At 44.6% G+C, this 27154-nt stretch overlaps 2 protein-coding genes across 2 annotated transcripts; both read left to right on the top strand.

Moving 5' to 3' along the window:
• Positions 1 to 8369: 8369 nt before the first annotated feature.
• LOC311030256 (uncharacterized protein) lies at positions 8370 to 14762 on the top strand. Its single transcript, XM_084035911.1, has 13 exons — positions 8370 to 8663; positions 9211 to 9304; positions 9392 to 9627; positions 9932 to 10046; positions 10434 to 10551; positions 10645 to 10736; positions 11104 to 11221; positions 11314 to 11415; positions 11492 to 11665; positions 11997 to 12173; positions 12921 to 12987; positions 13400 to 13484; positions 13949 to 14762. The coding sequence occupies exons 3-11, from the start codon at positions 9611 to 9613 to the stop codon at positions 12947 to 12949; spliced, it is 942 nt and encodes a 313-aa protein (XP_083892037.1). The 5' UTR covers positions 8370 to 8663; positions 9211 to 9304; positions 9392 to 9610; the 3' UTR covers positions 12950 to 12987; positions 13400 to 13484; positions 13949 to 14762.
• A 3622-nt stretch (positions 14763 to 18384) lies between these two features.
• LOC311030247 (tripartite motif-containing protein 16-like) lies at positions 18385 to 20322 on the top strand. Its single transcript, XM_084035902.1, has one exon. The coding sequence runs from the start codon at positions 18519 to 18521 to the stop codon at positions 20181 to 20183; it is 1665 nt and encodes a 554-aa protein (XP_083892028.1). The 5' UTR covers positions 18385 to 18518; the 3' UTR covers positions 20184 to 20322.
• Positions 20323 to 27154: the final 6832 nt, after the last annotated feature.

Genomic DNA, 27154 nt, shown 5'->3' with positions numbered 1-27154 from the left:
GAAGAGGAGGCCATGGCAGGGGCTGTGGGAGGAGCAGTCCTCGCCGAGGAGCTGGAGGAAGAGGAGGGGATCAGAGATGAGAAAGGCTGGGAGGACGTTGTGGTCAAGCCAAAGATAAGGGGGCCAAGGTTGGCGGAGCCACCGATGTCGGCTGCCTCTGCTGGGGCTATGGAGCTGGTCACCTTGCTAAAGGACTTCTTGACTGGTCAACAACAAAGGGAAGATGTCGTTGTCCGTGAGATTCAGCAGTTAAAAACGGCTATGACAGTGCCTGGAGTTGGCGCAGCCTCCGTGCTCCCTGACCAAGCGGCTGGGGTCCGCCAACGCACTGTCCCTCCCATCGACCTTTCTGCTGAGGAAAGCCCCCGCCTGTATCTTCCAACCCCGGCGCCCAGAGCTGAATTACGCCGATTTTCCACACCTGTTCCTCAGCCACGCCGACCCCTGAACCCCAGTTCTATTCCACCGTCAAGTGAGTCCATGCAGGCTGTGGGCCCCACTGACATGCACCTACGACACGTCCCCAAGATGCTCCCTTTCCAACAGGGAGAGGACATTGAAAACTTCCTGGTGCGCTTCGAGCGCATGGCTCGCACCTGGGGCTGGCCGCAGTCAGAATGGGCCTGCAGACTGGTTCCTCTTTTGACTGGGAAGGCCCTCGACGCCTATTCATCAATGGATGAGGACGCCTCCAACATCTACGCTCAACTTAAAGAAGCACTCCTCGCCAAATTTGATATCTCTCCTGAGACCTACAGACTGCAGTTCCGGTCAACACATGTGCCCCTAGGTGAGGCGCCTAAAGAGACTTATAACCGACTCAAAGGACTCTACAGGAGATGGGTCAAACCTGAGCAGCGGACAAAGGAGGAAATCGCCGAGGTGATAATCCTCGAACAACTTCTTCGCATGCTGCCAAATGAAATGAGAACCTGGGTCAAGGAGCATGAGCCAGAAGATGGATTGACTGCAGCCAAGCTTGCTGGCCAGTACCTCAATGCCCGTAAAGGTCTGAAAACCCCACGAACAAGTACTAGAGTTTCTGCCGACATGACCCACAAAGGGGGGGATTACAGAACGGGTGGCCCAGGGAGCGGGCAAGGCACTTGGAGAGAGACAAAAGGGGGTGCCAAACCAAGCCCAGTCACGGAGCTCATATGCTACTATTGTCAACAGCCAGGGCATCGAGCCTCTGTCTGTCCCTTGAAAGGCCCCAAGCTGTCCAGCTTTTGTCATGTTCCTCATCCATCAAGTTCAGCTGTGGGGCCGCCACCTGCTTTAGAGTCGATGCCTGAAGCTGAACTAGAACCTGACACTGAATCCATCCTTAAGCTGGTGCTTGTTAATGGTCATCAAGTGCAAGCCCAGCTACTTGACACAGGTAGCTCTATGACACTCCTTCACCGTTCCTTTGCCCCTCTTGGTCAACTTGATTACAAGCACGCCACGGCCATCCAGTGTGTTCATGGGGATCAAAGAAGATGTCCGGTGACGGATGTCACAGTTGTCATTGATGATCAGGCTTTCTTACTCCGTGTTGGAGTCCTTGAAAACTTGCCCCATGACATGATCTTGGGAAGAGACTTGCCTGTTCTGCCTGATCTTATTTGCAGAGCACGCCAGCTGCAAGAACAGTCCTGTTCAGCCCCAGAGGTTCACAAGGCTTACCCAGTTCTTACCCGGGCCCAGGCGGTCAAGCTAGGGCTGGAGCCCCTTCCTGACTTGGATCCTTCTCTATGTCAGGGTGGACAGAAAGGGCTCCGGAAAAGCCGGCACCAGCGTCGCCTGGAGAAGATCCAAGGTACTCCTGTGTTTCGTGTCCTTCCTAACTCGAACCCCGATGAAGAGTGGCAGGTACCAGAGGACATCCGAGAGCTACAGAAGGCTGATGTCTCCCTGGCGCCCCTGCTGGCGAAAGTGAGGAATGCTGAGACCACTGGGCAGCCAGACCTAGGTGGGAAATATCTGCTTGAAGATGGAGTCTTGTATGTGGCAGATCGGCCAGAGAACCGGTTGGTCGTTCCTTCCAGTTGTAGGCCTTTAGTCCTACACCTGGCTCATTCCATCCCGTGGGCTGGTCATCTTGGGCAAGACAAGACTCTCGCTAGAGTCAGGGCCAGATTCTTTTGGCCGCTAATGGTCAGAGATGTCATTGAGTACTGTCAAACCTGCCCACAGTGCCAGAAGACCTCACCGAGGCGACCTGAAAAGGCCCCATTACTTCCCCTTCCAGCAATTGATGTCCCCTTTCGGAGGATTGCAATGGACATTGTTGGACCCCTTGAAAGGAGCAGTGCAGGTCATGAATACATTCTTGTCCTCTGTGACTATGCCACCAGGTTCCCTGAGGCCTTCCCTCTGCGGAGTATCAAGACACCAAAAATCATCGGTGCCCTCGTCCAGTTCTTCTCCCGGGTGGGTATCCCTGATGAGATAATTACCGATCAAGGTACAAATTTCACGTCACAGCATATGAAGCAGCTTCACAAACAGCTTGGCATCACTGGTATCCGGACCACCCCCTATCATCCACAAACGGACGGACTGGTGGAACGGTTTAATCAGACGCTGAAGTCCATGCTGCGGAAGTTCGTCGACGATACCGGTAAAGACTGGGACAAATGGTTCCCCTTTGTTCTGTTTGCTTATCGACAGGTACCCCAAGCCTCTACTGGGTTCTCACCTTTTGAGCTTCTTTATGGCTTCCCTATTCAAGGACCTTTGGACCTCTTGAAGAAATCCTGGGAGTCTAAGCAAACGGCACCAAGGAGTGTTTTCTCCTATGTCTTGCAGATGAGGGACCGGCTGGAGCAATACAGAGCAGAGGCAAGGCACAATCTTGGGAAAGCCCAGTTAAGGCAGAAGCGTTGGTATGACCAGACAGCTCGCCAGCGGGAGCTACAGCCGGGTCAGAAGGTGATGTTGTTGCTTCCAACCTCCAGCCATAAGCTGCTGGCTCAATGGCAAGGTCCCTATTCAGTGGTCAAAAGGATTGGTCCTGTCACCTATGAGATTTCACACCCGGATAAGGGTAAGATGTCACAAGTGTACCACATTAATCTCCTGAAAGAATGGAAGGAACGAAGAAGCCATCCTGAAGGAGCTGACATGGCCCAAACCAGTCCAAACCCTTCGAGCATGGAGCTGCGAGTGGAGAATGTAATGCTGGCTCGTGAGGTGGAGACGGACGAGACTGTATCGGAGAGTGATCTTTCCATGCTTACCACTACCCAGCCACCAGATCTTAGCCACTTGCCTGCTCAGTCTGCTCTTGAGCTCATGCGGGTGTGTGAGGAGTTCCCTGAGCTGTTCAGTGGGAAGCCAGGGAAAACACCTCTGATAGAGCATGTCATCCGCTTAAAGAAGCCCTCTCCTATCCGCCAGCGACCCTACAGAGTACCCGAGCGATTGGTGGAGCCACTCAACAATGAGATCCAGACCATGCTTGACCTTGGAGTCATAGAACCGTCAGGCAGTGAGTGGTGCAATCCCATTGTCCTCGTCCCCAAGAAAGACAACACCATCCGGCTCTGTAATGACCTACGCAAGATAAACGCTGTCTCTAAATTTGATGCTTATCCCATGCCACGAATTGATGAGCTTCTTGAAAAGCTGGGTAGAGCCGTGTTTATTACCACCATTGACTTGTGCAAGGGATATTGGCAAGTGCCGTTGGAGAAGGAGTCCAGGGAGTACACTGCCTTCCGTAGCCCAACAGGTCTTTACCATTATACCGTTATGCCTTTTGGGCTTCACGGAGCTCCGGCCACATTTCAACGGTTAATGGATCGGGTTTTAGAGGGATGTGCGCAGTTTAGTGCTGCTTATCTTGATGATGTGGTCATCTTTAGCTCTTCCTGGGAAGACCATCTGTCCCACGTGCACCAAGTCCTTGAGAAGATCCATTCTGCAGGACTCACACTTAACACCCAGAAATGTGATTGGGCAAAAAGAGAGGTTTCCTACTTAGGATACCACCTTGGTAATGGAAAGATCCATCCTCAGGTGGACAAGGTGGAGGCCATCAAAACCAGCCCCAGACCTCGAACGAAGAAACAGGTCCGTTCGTTCTTGGGTCTAACGGGCTGGTACAGAAGGTTCGTGCCTCACTTCTCCACCATTGCAGCTCCTCTTGTCAACTTGACCCTAAAAAATGCTTCCAATCCAGTGAAATGGACTGTAGAATGCGAAGCCGCTTTCAATAACCTTAAGGCTATTCTGTGCTCACCACCTGTCCTGCAAAGCCCGGATTTCACCCAGAGATTCCTTGTTCAAGTTGATGCCTCGGGTGTGGGTCTCGGTGCTGTCCTAGCACAAGGAGAACAGGATGAGGAACAACCACTTCTCTATCTAAGCCGAAAATTGCAGCCCAGAGAAACCAGGTACTCGGCTGTAGAAAAAGAATGCCTTGCCATAAAGTGGGCATTGGACAGCCTACGCTATTACCTTCTGGGAAGGACCTTTGACCTGGAAACGGACCACCGGGCCTTGAGCTGGATCAACTCTATGAAGGATAAAAACTCCCGTGTCACAAGGTGGTACTTGGCTCTGCAGCCCTATTGTTTTAACATCCGCTACCGAGCTGGAAAGACGAATGTCCTGGCAGATTATTTGTCACGTCTTCCTGAGCTCACAGCCACCGGAGAGGGGGGAGGTGATGTGACAGTGTGAGCCCTCATGTCACTAAAAGGACAGCCTTTCCAGACCTATGACTCCTGATGAGGGTGCACACTTGTAAGGAGGATATGAGCAACATCAAGGTCTCAAGAATGTCCTTAATTAAATCCACCTGCTTCCCAGTCACCACACAGGGGTAAGGTGACACACCTGAGACTGGTTGTGGCGGATTGAGTGGATGCCACCATCTCTAATTTTACTTTTGTTAAGGAAGTACAAAAGATATCAAGAGAACACTATACAAGACATTAAGAGAACTTTATAAGTTGCATTATGTGTATGTAAAGTCGTGTTATTATGGTGTTTGTGCAATAATGATTTAAAGACAGGGATTGTCTGCAATCCCTTTTCCCCCCCTGTCAGTGGTCTGGCCCGTTTAGTGGGAGGGGCCAAGTGGTTAAAAGGGGGTGAGCTGAGGCTCGGTTCTCTCTATGCTGCTGGTCTGTTGAGGTGCAACAACTGTCTCTGAGGAGAATGTGTTGGTCTCTTCTGTCATTGTGCACGCTAAACCACTTGGGTGAATAAACTCTGTAAAACTTAAGCGTGTCTTGCCATCCATTTAATGCCAACCCGGCTCCAAGGCCTTACACTACCCATACCTGAGGTAGAGGTGTGACAGTCCATAACTACAAGGTTCAGCAAGGCCTCATCCAGCTGTTGCTTCCTGGACACTGATGAAAGAAAAAATGTAGGTTACATGTGTGCAACTTTTAAATCTTATTTGGATTCAACTGAAGAATAGGTTGTATTGAGTAGTTACAATACAGTTACAATACAATACCAGAAGGGTCAGCAGGGTGAGCTTCAGCTGAGGTGCTCGGCTGAGAAGTTGCTGCATGATCATGCTTGGCACGAAGATGCCGCAACATAGAGGAGGTGTTGTTTCCATACACCAGCTCTCGTGAGCATATGAGGCACTGAACCTAAATTTAAAAAAATACATTAATAAATATATTTAAATGCAATATTGAAACAATCAAGATAATATGAAGTTGAAAATATTACAAGCTATATCATAACATTCATTCATTTTCTGTAACCATTACATCCTTGCAAGTGTCGCGGGAAGATATTTTGCAATACCATATTAAACTATATTATATTAGGCTATATTATATTATAAAACACCTACCTTGGTGGGTGACACAAGGTCGAAGTGTTCCCATCCACGGGATCGCTTTCTTCCACTCGGATTCTCCATCACTCAAGTAGGGTCGTCGCTGTCAAAGGTCTCTCAGAACGCTATGAAGCAGGGGGGAGCACTGGGCATCTCGCGTCTCGTTATAACGAATGAAGGCGCGCCAAAACTTCGAATCAGTCACCTCATTTCCGGTGGTTCGTTGTGACGTATGAAGCGTCAAACGTCATCGGTCACGTGATCGCGGAGATTTGATACAAGCCTCGACACAGCGTTTCGAACCAGCCTGCTTCAATAGAGTGAAGCAGGCTTCGGAGTCTCGGTGTCAAACGTCCCATCTCTAATTAAATGGAAGAAGTTTGGGACGACCACAACTCTTCCTAGACCTGGCCGTCCAGCCAAACTGAGCAATCGTGGGAGAAGAGCCTTGGTGAGAGAGGTAAAGAAGAACCCAAAGATCACTGTGGCTGAGCTCCAGAGATGCAGTAGGGAGATGGGAGAAAGTTCCACAAAGTCAACTATCACTGCAGCCCTCCACCAGTCGGGGCTTTATGGCAGAGTGGCCCAACGGAAGCCTCTCCTCAGTGCAAGACATATGAAAGCCTGCATAGAGTTTGCCAAAAAACACATGAAGGACTCCCAGACTATGAGAAATAAGATTCTCTGGTCTGATGAGACTAAGATTGAACTTTTTGGCGTTAATTCTAAGCGGTATGTGTGGAGAAAACCAGGCACTGCTCATCACCTGCCCAATACAATCCCAACAGTGAAACATGGTGGTGGCAGCATCATGCTATGGGGGTGTTTTTCAGCTGCAGGGACGGGACGACTGGTTGCAATTGAAGGAAAGATGAATGCGGCCAAGTACAGAGAGATCCTGGAAGAAAACCTCTTCCAGAGTGCTCAGGGCCTCAGACCTGGCCGAAGGTTCACCTTCCAACAAGACAATGACCCTAAGCACACAGCTAAAATAACAAAGGAGTGGCTTCAGAACAACTCTGTGACCATTCTTGACTGGCCCAGCCAGAGCCCTGACCTAAACCCAATTGAGCATCTCTGGAGAAACCTGAAAATGGCTGTCCACCATCCAACCTGACAGAACTGGAGAGGATCTGCAAGGAAGAATGGCAGAGGATCCCAAAATCCAGGTGTGAAAAACTTGTTGCATCATTCCCAAGAAGACTCATGGCTGTACTAGCTCAAAAGGGGGCTTCTACTCAATACCGAGCAAAGGGTCTGAATACTTATGACCATGTGATATTTCAGTTTTTCTTTTTTAATAAATTTGCAAAAATGTCTACATTTCTGTTTTTTTTCTGTCAAGATGGGGTGCTGAGTGTACATTAATGAGAAATAAAATTAACTTTTTTGATTTAAGCAAATGGCTGCAATGAAACAAAGAGTGAAACATTTAAAGGGGTCTGAATACTTTCCGTACCCACTGTATGTATTTTTTTTCAGGTCCATACAACCTCTGGTTGCCTGCTGTCAGTTGCCCACATTGCTCCTGCAAGTGGACGCCAGGAATCAGTGACTTCATCAGTTGCAGATACTGGCCAGCAACAGCAAGCTGCCAAATGCTGTTTAAATTTGATGTTTTTACATCATTTCAGCAAATGAAGTTGGCCAGCCCAGCTACATCCCAGAAAGCATTTATCAGAATGCTTGAACATCGGGCCCATCGCACAGGACGGGTGAGAACTCTTGCTATTTGAAATTTTGAATTCCAAATTGCAAAGTTTGGAATTAACCAAAATAATACCATCCTTGTTTTCAGACGGGCAGTATTTGCGGTGATACCTTTCACAGGGTATATCGCGAATTTGCCTTCTGCCACTGGAAGAAACAGCATCTGTGCCTGGTTGAGCCCTTCAAGTGCCCTGCATGCACACCAGACATGCTTGCCATATCTGCAGATGGTAACAGAAAGCACTACCGCTTCAAAAAGTCCAAAGGGTCAGCAAACTATTTTTCTAATCTTAGTAATACCTTTTTGTTTCGGGTCCATGGCCCTAATCCATGGCCAATAACTTCAGTAATGTTATTTATTTTGACCTCCACAGTAAATCACAGTAATATTTAACTACTCCGCTAATGTGAAATATCAGCATTCATTTCGACAGGTGACATAAAGGCTGTAATAAAATGTAGCCCTTGCTAAAGTAATGGGTGTATTTGCATTTTGATAACAATATAATGTACAGATTCATAATTCATGTGAAGTTCATTGTTTATTGATGTGTTTAAAAATGCATAAATATGGTTAAAATACAAAGGTTAAAAAAGTTAAAAATCTACAAGAAGTATGTGTTAAAAGTATAAGTTCATGTCATCTCATGTCGTGTCCTAAAAGAAAAAGAGTAAGTTCATCTGAGACACTGTTTAAGTGTAATTACGTTATTTACACAATATTATTTGTTTTAAGAGGTGTCGATCACAAAAGTCTTTGCTGTGATTGGCTTGTGCAGAAGACTCCGGCCAATGGCGGGAGCAGTCTGACGTGAGGGGGAGGGACTTAGACTGTGTTGTGATTCCGGGAAGAAAGCAGGGAGAAGAAAAAAAGAAAGAGGGAGAGACACGAGTTAGCCCAACCGCGTCGAAGTTTTGAGACTTTTTTTTAGAGGCTGAAAGTTCTTGTTTTAAGGTGAACGGACTGTTACCGGATAACACAGACTTTTGTGCCCTGTCAAGAGGATCTGCGCCCTCCGGTGTGGACGAGAGCTGTCGGACGGAATCGTTACGAGCGGACTGTGAGTTTTGGCTGCGCCTGCCGGCGAGCCGCCATTTCCCCCTCATCCCCCCGTTTCCCCACGGACTGTCGGGAGCGCATGGACTGTTGTCGGGAGCCGTGAGTAACTGTTGATTTGCACGTGCCTTTTATTTTGCTGTCAGAGAGCGAAGCGGCCAGTGTGTTTTGGGCCTCAACGCACACGAGCAACGAAACAGGCCTGCAACGGGGTTTTGGGGTAGCTTTTCCCAGACTGTTGTGGACGGTGGTGTGTGCGTGTGGGTGCGTGTGTGTGTGGGGGGGGGGGGGGTTCATTGCATTATTCGCTCGCTTTATGTTTCATGATATTTGGTGTGAAGAACCAGTGATTGCCAGCATTTAAAGTGATTTAAAACGGGTATCATTTCTGTTGAATATTAATTTTATTGTCACTGAACCCAAGTGGTTATTTCACATTTTTTATTTTTCTATTTTGAACTAAAAAATCCTCTAACTAAAAAAAGTATTTACATTTAAAGTGCTATTGTGTGTGGTTTTCATTTACTCAATTCATATTTTATTTATTAAGCATAACAAAAAGGGGAATATCATAAGTTTAACCCAGGCCCGCCCCATAGGTACATGAGACGGGTGTTACAAAAACAAGGAAATTCTTCTGATTTAACAGGACAGATGAACCACCTCTCTTTGATGGCCTGTTCATCGCTGAAGATGCCAAAGTGTCTGCCTTTGTGGATCATATTAGAAGCCAAATGACGATTGTAAGGTTTTATCCAACCTCCTACCACTTCTTTTTCTTTTTTGAACTTGTCTCTGGGCTACATATAACAGGTTGTGTCTCCTTTCAGAGGACTGGTCATGACGTCTGTGGGCCGGCAACTTTTACAGCAGGGTGAGAAACCTCACGAAAGTCCAGGGCCAAGGTGGACGAGGAGGGCCTGGAAATTGCCGTTTGCAGACATGGCATTCTGCTTCAAGGCTTAAACCACTACCGTGGTGAAATCTATGCCTACCCATTGTTCCTGCAGAAAGAGCTTGCTGAAGCTGCAAACATAACGTTCTTTTGTATGGACCTCACTTGCAGGTAATCTTAACCCTTTCCAAGTCATAAATGAAGTTTTCACTGGTATTTTGCACTGTATTAATTCCTTGTAGATTGCCACAACAGGCCTAGAATCATGCCTTTTTTATGGCTGTAGAAAGTTAATATAGCTTATGTGGTATAACCTCCATGTCCACCAGATATAAGGCATTATTATCTCTAGCATTGTTTTTGATACATGTTGTTCTTCGGTTGGTAACAGAGATTTTACTGGTTACTACCTCTGATTTATCTCCCTATAATCATGTCAGTATGCAACCTAAGCACTAAGTGGTTTTCTCTACAGGTATTGGCCATATTTGGAGAAGATGGCAGTGAAGTTGCCTGAGCTCCAAATACTTACAGCCATGAGGCCTTTCCTCTCTGTAATGCATGCCAAGGCTCACACTGGCAAATGTGAGGTACAGTGTGCAAGTTAAGAGTTTGTGTCATAAGAAGATTGACCACATTAGTGAAATCACTTAATATGTTGTAATCATGTTACGGGCTTGTCAAAGTTCCTGTAAGGCCAGAGATATACTTGCTTTTAACTAGTGTTCACCATAGCTACCTTTTTTTGCATAGTGTCATTTTGGACAGTTCTTTTGCAGCTCCTCAGAAATAAAGATGTTGTTAAGGACACACATGCTTAAAAAGGAAGTATATCTCTGGCCTAACAGTTACAACTGGTGAGGAAACAAGTACAAAAACATGCCCGGACACTTTGGTGTAAGCAAGAGAGCAAGTAAATACAGGTATTTTATAAGCAGTGCATATATTTGTGTATATGTTTGTTTCTTTTGGAGCAGGTGAAGTGGAGTGGCAGAAACCAGGATGGTGCAGGAAATACTGTTGGTGAGGAGGTGGAGCAGGTCAACAGTTTTCTCTCAAGGGCAGCTCTGACCACAAAATACATGACCAAGTCAGGTTGGTTCAAAAAAATGAAGTGGCATGCTTTGAAACGACACCAGATAATAAAATTGATTTGAATGTGCATATTCTCTGTTTTGTTTTATACAGGCAGAGCTGATATGATAACAATGCTTGCAATGGAATGGAACAGCAGGAAGGTGGAGAGTCTCCACAAGACACTGGCAAAGCGATTTGTCAAAGTAAGAAGTCTACACTTTTTTAACATTTACATTTGTCATTGAATGGTTAAATGGATGGTAAATGGAATGTATTTATATAGCACAGCTTTCTAGTGTTTGTGACCATTCCAAAGCTTTACAAAGTATGTCCACATTCATCTCATTGTCACACACATTCATACACGTGAATACACTGGTGACTGAAACTACTGTACAATGTGCCAGCTCCTCATCAGAATATAATTCACATAGACAGCAATATGGGATTCAGTATCTTTCCCAAGGATACTTTGACATGTAGAATGCAAAGTATTAAGCATTTAGCAGCAGATAATTGAGTGAACATTCTTCTGACATTGTATTTTTCTGCTGAAAACATTCTAAATAGACTACACAGAGAGCAGAGTTGGAAGCTGCAAATCTTCAGCATCTCCAGGAAGACCTCAACATCACACTGGATGACACAGAACAGTGGGTGGAGGATGTGAAGCAGTGGGCAGCCACTGGTAAGCAACATTGTCGCTGACAAGTCAGTTTGGTACTGTCATTCATTTGGCTTCATTTGGTTTTCAAACTCTGCCTGTTTCTATTTTTCAAGAGAATCATGGTGCTCATAGTAGCCAGGAAGAGCTCCAGAGAGAAATAGATGAGATCATCTATTCCCTCAGAAGGAAGAAGCATGATCTCTATCGACAAAATGGTATTTAGTATTGCATCACTCAACAACTAATGCTTCTTTGTTATTCTTACTAATAATACTTTTTTTAAACTAACAGACAGCAATCAAACAAGGCAACGGAAACGGAGGAGACTGGGTGAGCTCAAGAAAAAACTAAGAGAGAAGATAATCCAGTTCAACACTGTTGCTGCTGGTCAAGACACAACTGACATAGAAGCAGCATGCAGCCTGTCTGATAATGTGGTTCTGCCTTGGGAAGTGCAAGGAGATGGTAAGCAAAGTCATCATTTTGATATTGAGCTGTGAATATTGGTTTAAAATACACTGACAAAGTCCATACATGAAAACACATTGGCCGATACCGATATCAATCCAATATGATATCAGTACGAATCATACATACTTTTATTGCTTATTTTGTAGTATGGAATGTTAGAAAAGGCTTGATTAAGTGATAGAGATCAGTCAAATAGAGAACAATAGTCAGCAACAGTAGTTATGAGGAAAAACTGACCCATTCTTTTATTAACCAATGGGCACATGAACATGGAACATGCTCAAATGTTTTGATTCTGTCACATCTGTTCTCTATTCTAAAATAGTGGTGAGCCTCCGTTCGAAGAGGCGACTTTTCGACCAAGTCATGCTGGTCGGGCGTATGGAAGAGGAGAAGCTCATAATTGTGAAGGAGATGACCCAGCATTATCAGTGCCTGAGAAAGGCATTAGATAATCTGGAGAACCTCCTTCATCACACTGAGGACAACATCAGGAACCACAGTATGTTCTACAAATATTCTATTTAGTTATTTATTAAAAGAGGAGCATTCCCAATGACTGATGTAACCCAGGTTACTAGCCCCTTATTAGTAGTCCAGTTTGTTGGTGAAATAAATAAATAAATTCATATTTTTATGTGACAGATAAATAAATAGAGGGTTTGATTTTAAATAATCTTACATAGAAGGAATAAATAGGATTTAGGATTAAAATCTTAAATATGTCAATAAATAAAGAAATAAAAATTATTAATTAAACTAATGTACACAAGGTTATTTATATCTGTTAAAAAGGGTATTTCATTTCGTTTCAAGTGTGGCGAATATGCTTTTTCAGTGTGTGTACAAGATTCAGGGGACGTGAGGAGTTCACATGATGTAACGTAACCAATCAGATGCCGTCATGGCGTACGTGTCGCCGCGCGTTGTTTTTTTTTCTCTCTCTCTCTGCCGGATCGACATCGAGGTGGCTGCATGCTAATCTTCGCTGCAGATATTTTTGTTTTTGGCAAGAGAGCCAGATATTCCAACGCTTGGTCACCGTAATCATCGGAGCCGAAAGCGAAACCTTTTTTTGGCCGCGGATCGATTAAGTGGACCGTGTGTTGTGACGGAAACGAGAGAGAACGTGAGTTGTGGTTATTAGCAACCATGGCGCTAGCTTAGACCGTTAGCCACATGAACTTCGCTAAATTCCCATTGTGAAGTTACACATTGCTGAACTCCCGTGTCCCTGTTTCTTCAAAAGCGGGACCTGGACTGATGAGAGAGCTGTAACCTGCATTGTGCCGGAGTGTGTGATGCTTGAGCCTCTGGTGAGTGAACTTTACTGATATTAGTCTCATAGATGGAGTGAAATGTATATGCTGGTGTTAATGTGGAGCAACTAGGCATTAATTTCATGTATGTTGTGTTTAAAAATTGTTTATATTAAGGTGTGTATTTACATTACCCTCACTCTGCGTGTTTTCCTGTGAGAGTGAGTGGCGTTAAAAAAAGAAAAAAGAGATGAACAGAGGAGTAATGGTTCAGTCATTTTGTTTCATGTTAATATTGATAAATATGTTCAGTTCATTTGATGGACAGTGAGAATAGTTCAAATGATCATTAAGCAACAATGTCTTAATGTACATGAATGTATATATATGTGTGTTTATATGCCTATATTAATATGTAAAGGTATAGTTTTATGAGAATATTATAGTAACCCTCTTTTGGCCTATTCAGGCCGGGTCTTTTTCTTTGTATGGATCCCTGGTTCCAAGATCTGCATGAAGACTCCTTCTGCTGGGATTTTTCCTGTGCTGTAAAGGTAGAAGCTCGGTAGTTGTGGCGAGCCATTGAAAACAGGACTGTGATCCTGTCATTGATTTGAGGATTTATTTTGTGAACTGTTTAATATCTCATGTGTTTATTGAGACTTTCTATTTTTTTCCTTTTAATCAATACAATACAATATAACACTTACCCGTTGGTCATGTGAGTTTTTACTCGTCCACTCAATGCAAATTGCCAGTACCCCCTTTCTCCTATAGCGGGTCTAGACTTTTGATTTACTGGTCCACAAAGTGATTAATATACTGATAAAAATATATCTGTAGCACCCAGCCCTTACTATTGACAGTCAGAGCTGAAGAGGGTTACACTGACATTTTTTTTTATTTTCCTTTTGAGTAGACAAAAACACAGCCTCAGAGTTGGGCATTCAAACTGCATTACATTTCCAAATGTATCTGCCTAATTTTAAATCTCATTCCTTTTCACTTTTCCCTCAAGCCACTCCTTGGGATATGACCGAGGCCGGATACAGGGGACTGCACGCCTGTCTTTTACAGAGAAAAGACTTTCTCCAAAACAAACTGAGTGCAGTCACAGGCACCTACGCCACTGTCAACACAGAGCCCGGTTTCTTCACAATGGAGGAAGACGTGGAAAGTGAAGAGGACAGCAGTAGTGAAGATTCTGATGAAGAAATCTAGTTGGGAGGAGAGGGAGGGGTGGGGTGGTTTACAAGACTCTTGTTTTGTAAAAATCCCACGGCGGAGGAAAAAAATGTAGATTTCTTGTAGATGTTATTATCTATGTTGTAAATATATGTTGTATATTGAAGCCATGGAAAGCCATGCCTATCAAAGCTTTTGACATCCAAACTAATCAGCGCCTTGGCGGCTACATTCATTAGCTAGCCTTTCCTTCATGTTAACTTGTCTTCAGACTTCAAGCTTCATTTTGTCAACAGGTGCCTGTTCAAAATTTGTATTTTTATTCTTTTGCTATTCTTCTTTAATCAGACTTGCATTTATATAGATTTGAAAATGACAATGTTTTTTAAAAAAGCATTAAAAACAAGTTTATTATAACTTAAATATAAGTTTAGTGAATGTAGGTGAACTCTGACCTATGCTGGTTCTGAGGTCAAAGCAAATGTGTTATTTCATAAGTGTTTCAAACTGGTCGCCCTTTGTCAGATTCACGACCCAGGAAGTATCTCTCAGGGTCAATAAGGTCGGTGACCCCTGGTTTACAGTGTCATTCTTTAATCTGTCTGGAGGAGAACTTTAACATCTGGAATAAATACATGTACATTTAATCCACAACTGTGTCTTTTTTGAAACCCACCTGTTTGATATAAAAGCATCTAAAGTTTGAGTTTATTTGCACATTAAAAATGGAAATAAAGCTCATAGGCTACATGATGGCCTCTAAATCTGTCCAAACTACACAGAGAAGCACATCGCTCTCTTGAAGTATGTTCACAAGCAGCAACGTTAGCTAACGTTGTTAGCTAGCGTTAGCTTCACTAATAATCAATCTGATTGACGTGTGGGGCACAGTCTCGATAGCCACATTATATGTAAACAAACTTTAAACCACATTATTACACCAGAACAACAACAATAGATCCAAATTACGAACCCCAGAAGTTCTTTTTTCAAACGTTGATCGAACAGTTCTGTCTTTGAACGTACCCCTGTTAGTCTGCGAAACGGAGCGACAAGAATAAGTGCTAAAATAGCGCGATTAAATGTTTGTGTTAATGTATTTATTTACAAAGGCTTTCTCAAAATATAAACATATGTGACGTGGTTTGACTTTTTATGCTAAAAAATAAGTGGATAGATCATTTCTAAACCCTACGTTTAGAAACCTAACCTAACCCGGAAGAATGCTTGAAGAACGACAGTCTGGTCACGTGGTTGCTATGTGTGTGTGTGTGGTGCGCCATTTTTAATGTAGTTTTAAAGTGTTTTCCCTATTATGTGACAAGATTACAAGGAAGCTTGGAGGCTCTCCAGATGTTTTTGGTAGTGGAAAACACATATTTATGGTCAAATCTGATTTTTATTATAATTAAGAGGTTTAAATCTTGTTTTTTCTGGGTTTTGACCCATACAGTTGCGCCCCCTGTTGGATTACCCTCTGTTATGGTAGTAGAGGTCAAGACCTTTCCAAAACTGTTGACCCCATGTTTGTAACACATTTCGTTCCCGTCCTGTAAGCATTCATAAGTGTCTCATTTTCAAGGTTCAAAGGTCACTCCTGAGAAGCAGGAACCTCACACAGTTCTCATACTGATATATGTCACTCTCTAGGCCAAGACCTTTCCAATGATATTTTCATTGTTGTCCTACGACAAAGTTACATTTTCCATCTTGCTCCAAGCCAGCCCCTTTGAGATGGAGTTTCTCACACCCCTTTCAGGTCCAACTTGGATAAAATCAGAAGTACATCTTTTCAGGGGTATTTACTGGCCAAATGTGTTTAAGATATTGATGACTGACCTATTCACAATCATAATTATCATTTTTACCAAGTTGACATACATTTTTCTCCATCAGCAACATCATGTCTATGTAGTATGGTTTGGCCTGATCAAGGTTGAAACGTCTGTATTTTATAGCAGGGGCCATTTAAAATCTTCATCCTGACAGTCAGAGAACCTTCTTCCTCCCTCTTCAACCGCTTATCCTGGATAGGGTCGCGGGGGTAACAGGTCCAGAACCATTTCATTTCATTTATGTTTAAGAAGGAATACAGCTAGCAACTCGTATATGTTATTTCAAAATATTTTATTACATATCTATCCAGATGAGGTGATGCACTGTATAGAGCCGTCAGATCATTTCCTTCTCCTTCCTCTACCTTTTTTGCAGCCAGGAGACCACAGTGGAAATCAGTTTCTTGCACACATCACATTGTCACCTTGTTAAAATAATTGCCTTAGTCACTTTTTGGCAAAAATGAGTTTTTTGCCTAAATGGTCTCCACGTGTTGCTGCCAGCTGGTAAAATCACCTAATTCCTCAGTTGACAAGATCATGAAATTCTGCCCCTTTTTCAGAACGGCCTGATGTCAAGAGAGTGTAGAGCAGTATTATTTAGTATAACTTGCAGTAGAGATGCCGATTCCCATCCTGCAGGTCTTTGGACTGTGGGAGGAAGCCGGAGAACCCGGAGAGAACCCACGCTTACACGGGGAGAACATGCAAACTCCACACAGAAGGACCCCGGGCCGACCCGACCCGGGAATTGAACCCAGGACCCTCTTGCTGTGAGGCAAGAGTGCTACCCACTACACCACCGTGCAGCCCCCCGATTTTAGTCAATTACTTTAATTAAAAATACTGGCGGTAAGAGTCAAACAAGACCACAGCATGGAGACTCAGGGGAGGATTGGCCATAGGGAGTACCGGGAGTTTTCCCGGTGGGCCGGTCAATAATGGGCCGGCAGTGGCTGCCTTTTTTTTTCTCTTTTTTTTTGCTGCAGCCCAGGGAGAGAGACATGCACCGGCCCACAGAGCTCAGCTGCAGCCCACAGACACATTAGAGGCCCAGTGGCTTGTCTGTCTAAAGAATACCTGGCCCAGTGGCCCTATGATAGGCTACAGAGGCCCAGTAGTCCCACCCATTTTCCAGACCCCTACTAACCTGATTAATAGTTGCTTTTATTAACCACTATTTTATATTTTCATCAAAGCATGCCACACATTTGCAGATCTACAAGCTTAAAACTCACATGTTGCCATGTGGTGTGGTTTGACCACCTTGCTATCAGCCTGCCAATGCCATGAGTGAGTTAAATAAACAACACTCTTGAATCTTAAATCCTTTCTCCAGTATCCTTCTTAAGAGCAAATGAGCAACATACTGTGTAGTCATCATTTATGTTATTCAAGGCTCCAGAATATAAAGGGATATTATTCAGTATAGTAGTGTTATTAAGGGCTTGTGTGATTATATGTACAGTACATCAACGGGCCGAGTTGGCACAGTATCTGTGGCGGATTGTGGTGGGCCAGTCTGGACCAAAAAGTCCAGGGCCGAATTTTTGTCCCAGTCCAGGCCTGGGGAGACGTGCTAGGCAAGAAAGCACAAGGACTCCGGGGGAACATAGAGAGAGAGAGAGAGAGAGAGAGAGGCTCAGTGTGCCACTATAATCCCCCAGCAGTCTAGGCCTATAGCAGCATAACTAAGAGCTGGTCCAATGCAAACCTGAACCAGCCCCAACTATAAGCGGTGTCAAAGAGAGAGGTTTTAAGCCTACTCTTAAATGTGGGAACAGTGTCTGCCTCCCGAACCAGAACCAGAAGACGGTTCCACAGAAGAGGAACTTGACTACTGAAAGCTCTGGTCCCTGTTCTACTTTTGGAGACTTTAGGAACTACAAGTAAGCCTTTATTCTGAGAGCGAAGAGCTCTAGCAGGACAGTATGTTTAATGAAGTCGGCAGGTCTAATGATGTCCCCAGGACCAGACTCAAATCCAGGGGGGACCGAGCCTTTGTGGGGGCTGCACCAAGGCTCTGGATCAGCCTCGGGACATTAGATCTGCCCAGACCCTGGAGGTTTTTATGTCCTCATTGAAGACTCAGCTTTTCTCTCTGGCTTTTGATTCAAACTGAGCAAGACATCCTTTTATTGTATGTTTATGTGTTCTGTCTTATATTATTGCATGATGTCTACTGTTTTATTTATTGTCCAGAACAGCACTTGTCAACTGTTGGGTGTTTTAAACACGCTTTATAAATAAAGTTTGAGTTGAGTTTGAAGGCTCTGTTAGAAGTGAGGAAACAAAGTTAATGTGCCGCTCCTCTTCCTGGAATGAACCCCAGCTTGAGAACGCCTCCCTCCTCTCTCTGCTCACACACACACACACACACACACACACTTCCTTGTTCCTCCCCTTCAGATCTACCGTGTGAGGATGAGTGTAACCAACATGGCGGTGAAGTGCAGCAGCTGACAGGCCACATTCACTGCACACACACATGTTGTTGAGATCAGACCTCAGACCAGTTTCACTTCTCACAAAGTGAAACTCAGACAGTCGTCGTCGCTGAGAGGTGAAATGGCGCAGAAAGGAGTTCAGCTGGACCGGGAGACCTTGTCTTGTTCCATCTGTCTGGATCTACTGAAGGATCCGGTGACTCTTCACTGTGGACACAACTACTGCATGAAGTGTATTGGAAGCTTCTGGGATGAGAAGGAGATCCACAGCTGCCCTCAGTGTAGGCAGACCTTCATACCGAGGCCTGTCCTGCTGAAAAACACCATGTTGGCAGATGTGGTGGAGGAGCTGAAGAGGACTGGACTCCTAGCTGCTCCTGCTGGTCTCTGCTATGCTGGACCTGAAGATGTGGCCTGTGATTCCTGCACTGGGAGGAAACTGAAAGCCCTCAAGTCCTGTCTGGTGTGTCTGGCCTCTTACTGTGAGAAACACCTCCAGCCTCATCATGAATCAGCAGCATTTAAGAAACACCGGCTGGTGGAGCCCTCCAACAAGCTCCAGGAGAACGTGTGCTCTCGTCATGATGAGGTGATGAAGATGTTCTGCCGTACTGATCAGCAGTCTATCTGTTATCTCTGCTCTGTGGAGGAACATAAAGGCCACGACACAGTCTCAGCTGCAGCAGAAAGGACCGAGAGGCAGAGAGAGCTGGAGGGGAGTCGACTAAACATCCAGCAGAGAATCCAGGACAGAGACAAAGATGTGAAGCTGCTCCACCAGGAGGTGGAGGCCATCAACCACTCTGCTGATAAAGCAGTGGAGGACAGTGAGGAGATGTTCACGGAGCTGATCCGTCTCATGGAGAGAAGACGCTCTGACGTGAAGCAGCAGGTCAGATCCCAGCAGGAAAGGGAAGTGAGTCGAGTCGGAGAGCTTCAGGAGAAGCTGCAGCAGGAGATCAGTGAGCTGAAGAGGAGAGACGCTGAGCTGGAGAAGCTCTCACACACAGAGGATCACAACCAGTTTCTACACGACTACCCGTCACTGTCACCACTCAGTGAGTCCACACACTCATCCAGCATCAACGCCCGTCCTCCTCGCCGCTACTTTGAGGACGTGACGGCGGCGCTGTCAGAAGTCAGAGATGGACTACAGGAAGTTCTGACACACAGATGGACAAACGTCTCACTGGCAGTGACTGAAGTGGATGTTTTACTGCTACAACCAGAACCCAAGACCAGAGCTGGATTCTTGAAATATTCATGTGAAATCACACTGGATCCAAACACAGCATACAGACGTCTGTTATTATCTGAGGGGAACAGAAAAGCAACATGGAGTCAAAACCAGCCTTATTCTAGTCACCCAGACAGATTCACTGATTGGTCTCAGGTCCTGAGTAGAGAAAGTATGACTGGACGTTGTTACTGGGAGGTGGAGTGGAGAGGACGTGGAGTTGAAGTAGCAGTCGCATACAAGAGTATCAGCAGAGCAGGAGGAGGGGATCCATGTGGGTTTGGATTCAATGATAAATCCTGGTCTTTATATTTTTACAATAACAGTTATAACTTCAGGTACAACGGTGTTCAAACTCCCGTCTCAGGTCCTCAGTCCTCCAGAGTAGGAGTGTTCCTGGATCACAGAGCAGGTATTCTGTCCTTCTACAGCGTCTCTGAGACCATGACTCTCCTCCACAGAGTCCAGACCACGTTCACTGAGACCCTCTATGCTGGACTTTATGTTTCTTATGGTGGAAGTAGTGGTGAGATCTGTAAACTCAACTAGACAGAAGTCATTTAAGAGCTGAATGACTTCACCTTCCTCCTCCTCCTCTCCTCCTCTCCCCCTCCCACCTCCACCCCTCCTCTCCTCCTCTCCCCCTCTCACCTCCTCCTCCTCCTCTCCCCCTCTCACATCCACCCTCCTCTCCCCCTCTCACCTCCTCCTCCTCTCCTCCTCTCCTGCTCCTCTCCCCCTCCTCCTCTCCTCCTTTCCCCCGCTCACCTCCACCCCTCCTCTCCACCCCTCCTCTCCCCCTCCTCCTCTCCCCCTCCTCCTCTCCTCCTCTCCCCATCCTCCTCTCCCCCTCTCACATCCACCCTCTCTCCCCCTCTCACCTCCTCCTCCTCTCCTCCTCTCCTGCTCCTCTCCCCATCCTCCTCTCCCCCTCCTCTCCTCCTCTCCCCCTCCTCCTCTCCTCCTCCTCCTCTGCTTAGTGATGTACTTCTATGTTCTCCTCCTCTCCTCCTCTCCCCCTCCTCTCCTCCTCTCCCTCTCCTCCTCTCCTCCTCTCCTCCTCCTCCTCTGCTTAGTGATGTACTTCTATGTTCTCCTCCTCTCCTCCTCTCCCCCTCTCACCACCACCCCTCCCCTCCTCTCCTCCTCTCCCCCTCCTCCTCTCCTCTCCTCCTCTCCCCCTCCTCTCCTCCTCTCCTCCTCTCCCCCTCTCACCACCACCCCTCCCCTCCTCTCCTCCTCTCCCCCTCCTCTCCTCCTCCTCCTTTCCTCCTCTCCCCCTCCTCCTCTCCTCTCCTCCTCTCCCCCTCCTCTCCTCCTCTCCCCCTCTCACCACCACCCCTCCCCTCCTTTCCTCCTCTCCCCCTCCTCCTCTCCTACTCTCCCCCTCTCACCTCCTCCTCCTCCTCCTCCTTTCCTCCTCTCCCCCTCCTCCTCTCCTCCTCTCCCCCTCCTCCTCTGCTTAGCGATGTACTTCTATGTTCTCCTCCTCTGCGTGGCTCTTTGGTGGAAACCAGCAGACCTCCTTAATCCCAGCTGCTTTGTTTTCTTTCTCTACGTTAGTAAAGAAATCTAGAATCCCACGTAGAAAGTGATTGTGTGATGAAATCATTGATCCTTTAACAGACTTCACTGATGAGATCTGTGGACACACTGAAGCTTTCCATGATGAATAAAGCAGCGTGAACAAAGTGCTTCCTCCTCGTCTTCATTCCAGGGTGTCATACAAAGCTGCTGGAGAAGAAGCTGAGTTCAATCCTGACAAGAACACACATATTGTTCTTCTGGTTCTGGTTCTGTTGGTTTTCATGCAGAGGAACGTTCAGAATGAGGCCATCATGTTGGTTATGATGACAATAATAATAATAATAATAATAATAATAATAATAAATGGAAGTAGCAGAAAAAAAGCATCCGCACACTCAGATCTGTGCAAAAGTCATTCTTCTAAAGGCAGCTTCCCCTCAGAGACCTTCTTCAAGTCTAGAACGGTAGCAAGACAATGTAGCAGCACAAAAGGTTCAAGGATCATCACTTGATGATGCCACGTAAAATGACGGAGCGGGGTCATCGATGCTGAGGCACAGAGGTCACAGAGGTCACCAACTTTCTGCAGAGTCAATCACTACAGACCTCCAAACTTCATGTGGCCTTCAGATTAGCTCAAGAACAGTAGAGAGCTTCATGGATGGGTTCCATTAGGGGGGAGAATCTTTGGCTTCACAGCGATTCCATTAACGATTCAGTAGAAATGTTTATTTTTTTTATTAACGATTCGATTCTGTAACTTTTAACCAAAATTCTATATCCATGAAATAAACATCAATAATACGAGTGAGACTATCTGGATTCTTCTGAAAGGTGAAAAAATAAACCACAGAATTACTTATTAAACATATTTATTCTATAAAAGTAGTCCTGCATAATATTTTATGCTGAATACAAAAATGTAATCAAACATTCCACTGATCCACTGATGACAATCATACGTGAATGTGCTCAGCTCTTGTTTCACTGTGTGCATCCATGCGTAAAGTGAGAAACACAGCTGATAATCCAGAAGGAAGTCACCCCATAAAAGGAAGTCACCCCATAAAAGGAAGTCACCCCATAAAAGGAAGTCACCCCATAAAATTCCAAGACTGCCTGCATCACAAATGACTCACCTTTCCAGTAGAGGTTTCTCCCCTCTCACTCTCTCTGCTCCTCTGCCCTGACTCTTACAGGTTTGATTATTATTAGTGTATTATTATTATTATTATTATTATTATTACCGTATTATCATCATCATTATTATTGTCATTATTATTATTATCCACATAATCATATGTGAATGAGCTGGTTCACGGTGTGCATCTGATGCTCCAGAAGGAAGTCACCCCAAAGATAATATGAAGAGTGCACACCTAACTCTACAAACAACCAGGACCTTCACATTGCATGTCGGACTAACTAGCTAGCTACTGTAGCAGAGTCCTTTTTGAGCTGAAATGTAACTTTTGACTGCAAAACAACAAAGGTAAGACGTGCACAGAGATATACAGCATGCATCTCATGCTGCCTCCTGTACAGGGGGCTCTCAGCTACAGAGTGTGCAAGCCAGGTTTTTTTGGTCAAACAGGGAGCATTTGGCAATGACGTGGGACTTTCTGCTGTTAGCTGGGGGGCTGCAGCTAACTTATTGTTACTATCAGCAGTGATGAATACTTACTCTCTTGAAACAATTCCGTATATCCATCACGTCACGTTCTTCTCCTAATGCTGCTCTAGTCGGTTCTGTGTGCTCCGCTCCCGGTACACACACTGCAGGTACCCAGGTACCGAGTGCAACCTAGGTTGCAGGGAAAACGTGGACTGGGCTTCAGTGATGTGGGCGTGTTCTATATGAACAAGTGGAATGGACTGGATAACGACGCACTGACTCTGACTCTCTACCGCTTCCACTATGAAGTGAAGGGAAACTAAGATTTATGATCACATTTAAGTTAATAATAACTGGTTTATTTATTTAAACTCATATTCTGGCCAGATTGCTGTTGTCCTCAATCTTGAAGTGACTCGGTTTGTTTTACGTTCCATATATTCATAATTAAAACTCTGTATCCGATCTGACAACGTGTTCATAGAGATGTAACATTTTTAAGCAGCTACTGAACAAAACAGCTTAAACTCATACTGTACGACACCCTCCAACAAATCCTGCATTATATCAACTGCAAAATGACCAGTGCACTGAAAATCCTGTCATGAACCAAGCACACAAGGGTTTAACCCCATAAACAAAAGGTAGAGCAGGATCTTCACTTAGTGCATTACAACGTTCAATATGAAGCTCTCTGGAGCGCAGACTAAGTCCTGGATCATCCTCAGAACAAACACACGGAATTTCTTCCTCATTTGTCAGACAGAAGCTACAAAAGTATGTTGCACTGAAAGATTCAACAAAGCCGAGCAAACTATTCAAAGCAAGATTATCTGCCGTGACTTGAATTACAGAGCCAAACACTGGTTCATCAATAAATGGGAGTTGATTCCTTCAGTTTCTAAAATGTTCAAATCGTCAATTAGAGGCTTTAATATTTCTTCAAAACCGTACGTCTTTAAATCCTGGGTGTAGAAAAGAGCTGCAAGATGTCTGTTCATTAGCACAGAGTTCACCTTGGCTGGGAGGTTTTTTAAAGGAAAATAAACACAACCAAGTTTGTGGATCCCCTTCTTAGAACCCAATGCATTAGCCATTTCTAAATCCTCCTAATAAAGTAACATTTGTAGAGCATGTCTCTGTTGTGAAGAAAGAGGATGGTTTTGGAAATAAAACCCATCATTAATGTCTTTGTATGTCCCCTTTTTACAGTGTTTCTCTTGTAAAAGCACTCTCTTGTCTCACTGTTTCTGAAAATGGATGTAGTGTACCTAAAATGGGTACATACATGAACTTGTCTGTTACAGGAACCTGACTATATGAGTTCTATGTCTACGTGTATCCACTCTCACACCAAGGACAAATTCTTTACAATCAACTATTTCCCATTTTTCATCATAATATTTTTGGCTCTTCATCCGTGTTAAATTTGGAAAAGGGCTTGTCTAATGGATTTAAACAGTGCTCTACTTTCTTATACATTTCTGACTCCTTAGTTTCAGAGGGAAATGTTTGGAGAACTGCTTCTTGTGCTCGACCTTGAACATCACTAATAACTTCCTCCATGGAACCAACTATGGTTTGGATAGTGCTTTGAGAACAAGCAGAGGTTTGTAAGTGTGCAACAACTGAACCACATTCTTTCAAGAGAGTTCTGTGTAATTACAGGGGGAACCTGTAACATGTCCCCCAGGTCCATGCTCCTATGATTTCAGTTCCACCTCTGATCACCATACATACAACACCGGACTTGGACCTCATATTCACACCAACACTTCACCCATTCCCGTAATCATTACACACCACCACCACATCAGACACTACCACACCCACTCTGTGAACTTTCATCATCTCAGACCACTCACAGAACAATCCACCACTCCAGTCAACAAACCACCTGTCACCATAAACTTGGCACTTTTTAATGTTCGCTCTCTTTTAAATAGAACTTTTTTAATGAATGATGTGATTTTAGATAACAAGTTAGACTGTCTTCTTTTAACTGAGACATGGCTTGGCACTGACGTACCTGCTGTTCTCACCGAGGCTTCCCCACCAAATTTTAATTTGTTATTTTCTACTAGAGAGGGTAGAAGAGGAGGAGGCACGGCATCGATTATAGATAACTCATTGACCTCAAATGGAGTGTTTTTTAACAGTTACTCATCATTTGAGCACCATGCCTTTACTTTTAGCAGTCCTCCAATTCTTTGCCTTACTATATACAGACCACCCCATCACTCTAGCTCTTTATCAGTGAATTTTCTGAACTTTTATCAATTATCCACACCTCTCATAGCAGGATTTTAATAACTGGTGATTTTAATCTACACGTTGATGTTACCTCGGCCCCGATATCCAGAGAGTTTTAAAATCTTTTAAGTTGTCTTGATTTTAAGCAGCACGTCGCTCAGCCGACTCACAACAGAGGACACACCCTGGACCTGGTCATAACCCATGGCCTGTCCATCGGTGTGTCCTCTGTTGTCGACCTGGCTGTGTCTGACCACTACTGTGTATTTTTTTAACATCACCAGTTTTAAATCAAATCAAATCAATTTATTTATAAAGCACATTTAAAAACAACCAAAGTTGACCAAAGTGCTGTACAGTTCAGTGAACACAAAATTACAAACAAGGTACAAAATACAGAATAGCCATGGCTGGGACAGCCAGAATGAAAAATGACACACACTTGAGACCATCAGGGACATTTAAAGGCCTGGGAAAACAAAAAGGTTTTTAGATTTGCCTTAAAGGCAGCTGCAGAGGAGGAGCACCTCATTGAAATGGGTAGGCTGTTCCATAGCCTTGGGGCTGCAATGGCAAAGGCAGAGACTGTCCTCCTCGAGAAAACGACCACATAGGTCGTGTGTCAAGCACCGAATTACGACCATATGTTACGTTTCAAAATAGCGCGCCCTCTAGCGGTCAAGTAAATATCGACACTCCGGTGTCTCAGATGAGACGTCACTGATGAACTTTGACCTTCTTCTCCAATCAAAAACAACGTACTAAGAGCCGGAAGAGTTTGAGTGCGACAGGTTTGTATATTTAATTTTATTTGCCGATGTTTTATATTAATATAATCGAGTACTTGCGATTCATATGTAGCTGAGTTTAGTTTGACGGTTTTAGATCAGGTCTGAATCATATTAAAGACATCATTTGACCAATAGAGTGGCCAGACGTCCTCTTTTTCCCGGACTTGTCCTCTTTTTAAGTCCGATCCGTCCGGTTTTTTTTGTTTGTTTTTTATAAATTCATGAAAATGTCCGGGTTTAATTTTTTTTCACGGGACCAATTGGCATGTGTTGAAATTATCTGACGTTTTGCACAGAATACTACTGTAATGTGTACTGCCCCCCCCCCCCCGCGCGGACGATCGCCCCCCGTCAATCATCAGCAGAGACCCCCCCCCCCCCCCCCCACACACACACACACACACACACACACACACGTCGACAATAATATAAAAAAATTATGATAATTCACTTTATATTAAATTTAACTATATGTTAATTTCTGTGGCAACAAATAGAATACATGGTTGCACGACTAATCTGAGTTCATCCGTTTGGTTCATGTTGTTTTTTTTCAGGTCTTCTGAACATTAATATACATAGTATATAAATAAACCAACGGTTCTTTTAAGAACCATAACACAACGGTTCTTTTAAGAACCAGTTTCTTATCTCTGGAAATGGCATCTGAGTCCTTCAGACAGTGGCTGGAGGCGGGGAAAGTGTTGGCAGATGAATTGGCAGCAAAAACAGTAATATTTTTCATATATTTTTCTCTATTATTGCACTTAATTTTCTCAGTAAAGGCAAATATCTTTTTTTTTTTCTTTTTTTTTACTTTTAGCCATCAAAGAAAAGGAAACAGAAGGGGACTGGAGGCTCCAATGTTTCCTGGAGGACAAGGGACCAGGATGGGTCCATTACAATTACATTTATTATTATAAGTTGAAGCTGTTGGTCAGCAGTAATGTTTCTTACATTATTGCTTGCAGCTAAACCCACTGGTACTATGGAGGTGCAAGAAGGTGAGGCCTCGCAGATGGATGAAATTCCGCAAGAGGTCCCAAATCTTGGTATGCATATTTAAATCTGACAACTCAAATAAAGTCAACCTTAATCTTTGAAAAATTCAAGGCTGCAGTGCCAGAGCTCCTGAGTTGCTTGCTGGCTGCAGAAGGTGTTCCCCAGCATTGCTGTCAGCAGTGCAAAACAGCCAATGCTGTGGTCCGGTGCTTGGACTGTGTTCCCTCAGGAGTTCAGTTTCTCTGTGCAGAATGTGACTCAATGGTTCATAAAAAACTCATCTTTCATGACAGAGAAATCATGATAGAGAGTTCTTACAAACATATTCCTCC

This window comes from Eutrigla gurnardus (genome assembly GCF_963514095.1).
Source record: "Eutrigla gurnardus genome assembly, chromosome: 19".
In the NCBI taxonomy this organism is placed as follows: Eukaryota; Metazoa; Chordata; class Actinopteri; order Perciformes; family Triglidae; genus Eutrigla; species Eutrigla gurnardus.
The sequence above is the reverse complement of the archived record's forward strand: the minus strand, read 5'-3'. Positions and strand labels throughout refer to the sequence as shown.

Bases quoted from the DNA above. Each gene is read 5' to 3' on its own strand.
- LOC311030256 (XM_084035911.1), top strand. The intron at 10,552-10,644 runs GTTGGTTCAAAA...TGTTTTATACAG, and splicing joins AAAATACATGACCAAGTCAG to GCAGAGCTGATATGATAACA. The intron at 11,416-11,491 runs GTATTTAGTATT...TTAAACTAACAG, and splicing joins TGATCTCTATCGACAAAATG to ACAGCAATCAAACAAGGCAA.
- LOC311030247 (XM_084035902.1), top strand. From the start codon at position 18,519: ATGGCGCAGAAAGGAGTTCAGCTGGACCGGGAGACCTTGTCTTGTTCC.